The sequence below is a fragment of the Notothenia coriiceps genome, unplaced genomic scaffold (assembly GCF_000735185.1).
Source record: "Notothenia coriiceps isolate Sejong01 unplaced genomic scaffold, NC01 NC01_scaffold00010431, whole genome shotgun sequence".
In the NCBI taxonomy this organism is placed as follows: Eukaryota; Metazoa; Chordata; class Actinopteri; order Perciformes; family Nototheniidae; genus Notothenia; species Notothenia coriiceps.
This window is the reverse complement of record NW_011343132.1, coordinates 1,368-4,496: the sequence shown is the minus strand read 5'-3', so window position 1 is coordinate 4,496 and position 3,129 is coordinate 1,368. Positions and strand designations below refer to the sequence as shown.

General features: G+C 37.6%; 1 protein-coding gene across 1 annotated transcript; it reads right to left on the bottom strand.

The window, feature by feature from the left end:
* Positions 1 to 211: 211 nt before the first annotated feature.
* LOC104945996 (pleiotrophin-B-like) lies at positions 212 to 1,175 on the bottom strand. Its single transcript, XM_010771735.1, has 2 exons — positions 1,079 to 1,175; positions 212 to 438 (listed from the first exon to the last, which is right to left on the bottom strand). The coding sequence occupies exons 1-2, from the start codon at positions 1,170 to 1,172 to the stop codon at positions 212 to 214; spliced, it is 321 nt and encodes a 106-aa protein (XP_010770037.1). The 5' UTR covers positions 1,173 to 1,175.
* Positions 1,176 to 3,129: the final 1,954 nt, after the last annotated feature.

Here is a 3,129-nt window from a genome sequence, read left to right as displayed (position 1 = left end):
AATGACAAAGCAGGATGATTATTTTTTTCCATGATGATGTATCACTTCCTCGGCAGACATTTCTGTTGTACCTCTAATTAGCTAACTTACTCATCCTTTTGTGAAGATGGAACCATTGTTTGTGTGAGTGACAGGCAGGCATACATTAAAAGGAGGTGTTGGGTAAGCGGGGGATGGGAGCCATGCAGTTATACAATAAGAAGGTCGTAGATTATTGAAAGGAGAGCTTTTGATTGGTTTGGATATATCTGGGTCTTAACTCACCTCCAAACTTCTTCTTCCAGTTGCAGGGGATCTTGCAGCGTTGGGTCTTGATGGTCTGCTTGCAGTCGGTGCCAGTGCGTGTTCCCTCCCTGGTGCCGAGTCCACAGTCTCCTTCGTTGGCTACACACACGCTCCACTGCCAATCGCCACAATCTGACTTGCGTTCTTTCTTTCCTGTAAGACCAAACATACAACAGTTATGTAACCTTTTAACAAGACAAGACACATAAGTCTCACGTCTACAGCTCTGCATATACCAGCAACTTTAGATCCTTTGTTTTTTATTAAAACAAGAAAATTGCGACTTGCGGTGTCTATGAAAGTATATGTCACCTTCTTGGACTTTTTATATTATTACAAGGAAGATGTAATGAGTTTATTGCTTCTTCTTATTACCAATAAAAAAAGATATATCTTATATTTGCTTAATGTTGTTTTCTCTACCCAAGTGGGAATTATCTGACTTACGTTGCCTTTCCTGAAAGATATTGCTATTTATTTATTGTACATTCTCAAAGGACACCAATTACTTCAACTCAAAGGCTTTTATTCATTATATCTTTAAGACTTGTATCCAACGAAAGTATTTCACAGTGCAGCCTTTTCGGCAGTGATATATAGTGAAATATATGTCATTCAATAAGGAAATGACAATGTTATATTCTCCATCATAAACAAGTTGTAGATGTGATGTTATACTGAACATCATGGTGATCCTGTTTGATATACATTTTCAGTTTAAAGGAACACACAGATATAGATTATTTCTATAGATTTTTCTACAGTTGAAGAATCTGAGCTTTGCAAATTTCACCTTGTTTCTCTGCTTTGCCTCCTTCTCCTGCCATTACTGTGATCACCAGGAGTGCCATCACGGCCACCCGTGTCCACTGCTTCTGTCCATTCATTCTGAAAAAACAAGACAATTGTTAATAGAGAACGCTGCTTTACTTTCACATATTCACACATCTTCTACAATTGAAAACACACATTTGAGATCTTCTTGTGCCTAAACTTGACACGTTAAGCTAGTACCTGCTAGACCAGGAGGAAGAGGAGGAAAGGAGAATTTCCATCTTTCATCTGGTGTCATTTTCCCCGTGCTGGATTCCAATAACATTGTGATAGTCTGAGCTGCCACTACACTGTCAGTCACGGCAGTATTTGCTGTCAATCTCTGTATTTGTCAAAGCTCAACAAAAGATATTCTGTGATTGAAGCCGAGTAAACCCCTTGCTCAAAAAATAAGATTGAGGCTACAATGTTGCAACATGTCATAAAAAAGAAACCTTTGCTTTGATTATACAGAAGTAAAAACAAACATTCTTTACTTATATTTTATTTTAAAACTATATTCTGAATGTTGATTGGAAATGTTTTAAGGAATGTTAAGTATTGATGCTTATATTGGCATTGAAGGTGTGCTGAGGCATTTTGACCACTATTAGTGCTGTGGAGCAATGTGGGTCCCCATTTTGTTTGTTTAAATAATGGGTCCCCACTTTGCGCATAAACTAGAATGCAAGTGTACATACTGTATACTAGTTGGACACGGTTCGAATACCTGTCAAAGGTTTCACATTATTCAAACGATCAATATGTAACAATTATGACTCAAGGAACGCAACAATGTGGCCAATGAAGAAGAATACTTCTAGCCATTAAACAGCTGATGTAATGTAACTTATGTCAATGTCAGTTTTACATCACTACAGCCATGGTTGACAAGGGACTCCGTTTTCAATGCGACAGCAATCCCTGGCCTCATTTTACCTTTGATTAAAAAAATGTTTGAGTTCCGCACTGAATTATACAGATCTTTTTTTTTTTTAAATAGAGGGTTTTGGTATCAGATTTACACCTGAACTGAGGTGTCAGACTGTGTTCGGGAGGAAATGTTGCATCGTGCCATCAATCATTTTACAAATGTTCAAAGAATGATACAGTATGAAAGTGTTCTTTAAAAAACGTGATGCTATATATAAAACTGATGTTGAATCCAACATTGTAGACGTTGTAGATGGATAATATGTTTGAATCAGTATTCAGAAAGCTGACAAAAGATTCCTTGGCAGGTAGTTTGAGAAACGTGTTAAGTTGACAGAGGCTTACTGAATTCTATAATGGTTGTTCAAGAAAAGATTACACCTGCCGCCAGAAAGCGACAAAAGAGCAAGAAGACTGGGATCAAATTCCCATTGTGGAACGAGTTGTCACAGAAAAGAATGTCATTAGTGTCTTTGTTTGCTCGTAGCTGCTGACATCTTTTTTTAACAGGTTTTAAAAAATCAATCATCCTCCATACAATTAGAATCACAAGTTATTTTAATATTTGATCCACCAGCTGCTTCCTGATTTCCAGAAAGCACTAATTGTCACTATCACCAGCCGTATTCACTGTGATTGAATTGTTACAGAAAACCAACCCTCTTTGACTTCCCTTTTTGCGAAACAGAGAGACATACTCTTGCAGCCAACACTTTCTGAGAGGAGTGAAAGCATGAGACTGAACCAATTACCAAGTGTTGACACCAAAATAATGCTCCTCTGTGCTCAAATTCCTGTAGAAAGGTTGATCCTTGTGGAGAAAAAGCATCCATTTGTCATTTTTAATTAAACATGAGTTGCCTCTGAGTCCCCCATCTCATTGTGTAAGCAACCTGCAATTCCAACTTTTCATTTTACTTACTTATGACTTTACATAAGTTCAGTCTCAGTGTCTTTTAAGCCTCTAGAATTGAAATCAGGTATTCAAACCTTGTATTTAATTATGGGCTGTTATTGTGCTGATTCCACCAAGGATTTAATGTCTACCAGCACTTCTTAGAAACTCATAATGGGCCTTATGGCATGTGTCTGTAGTCT

Coding starts and splice junctions, on each gene's coding strand:
- LOC104945996 (XM_010771735.1), bottom strand. CDS start 1,172: ATGAATGGACAGAAGCAGTGGACACGGGTGGCCGTGATGGCACTCCTG. Junction 439..1,078: donor AGGCAAAGCAGAGAAACAAG/GTGAAATTTGCA, acceptor TTGGTCTTACAG/GAAAGAAAGAACGCAAGTCA.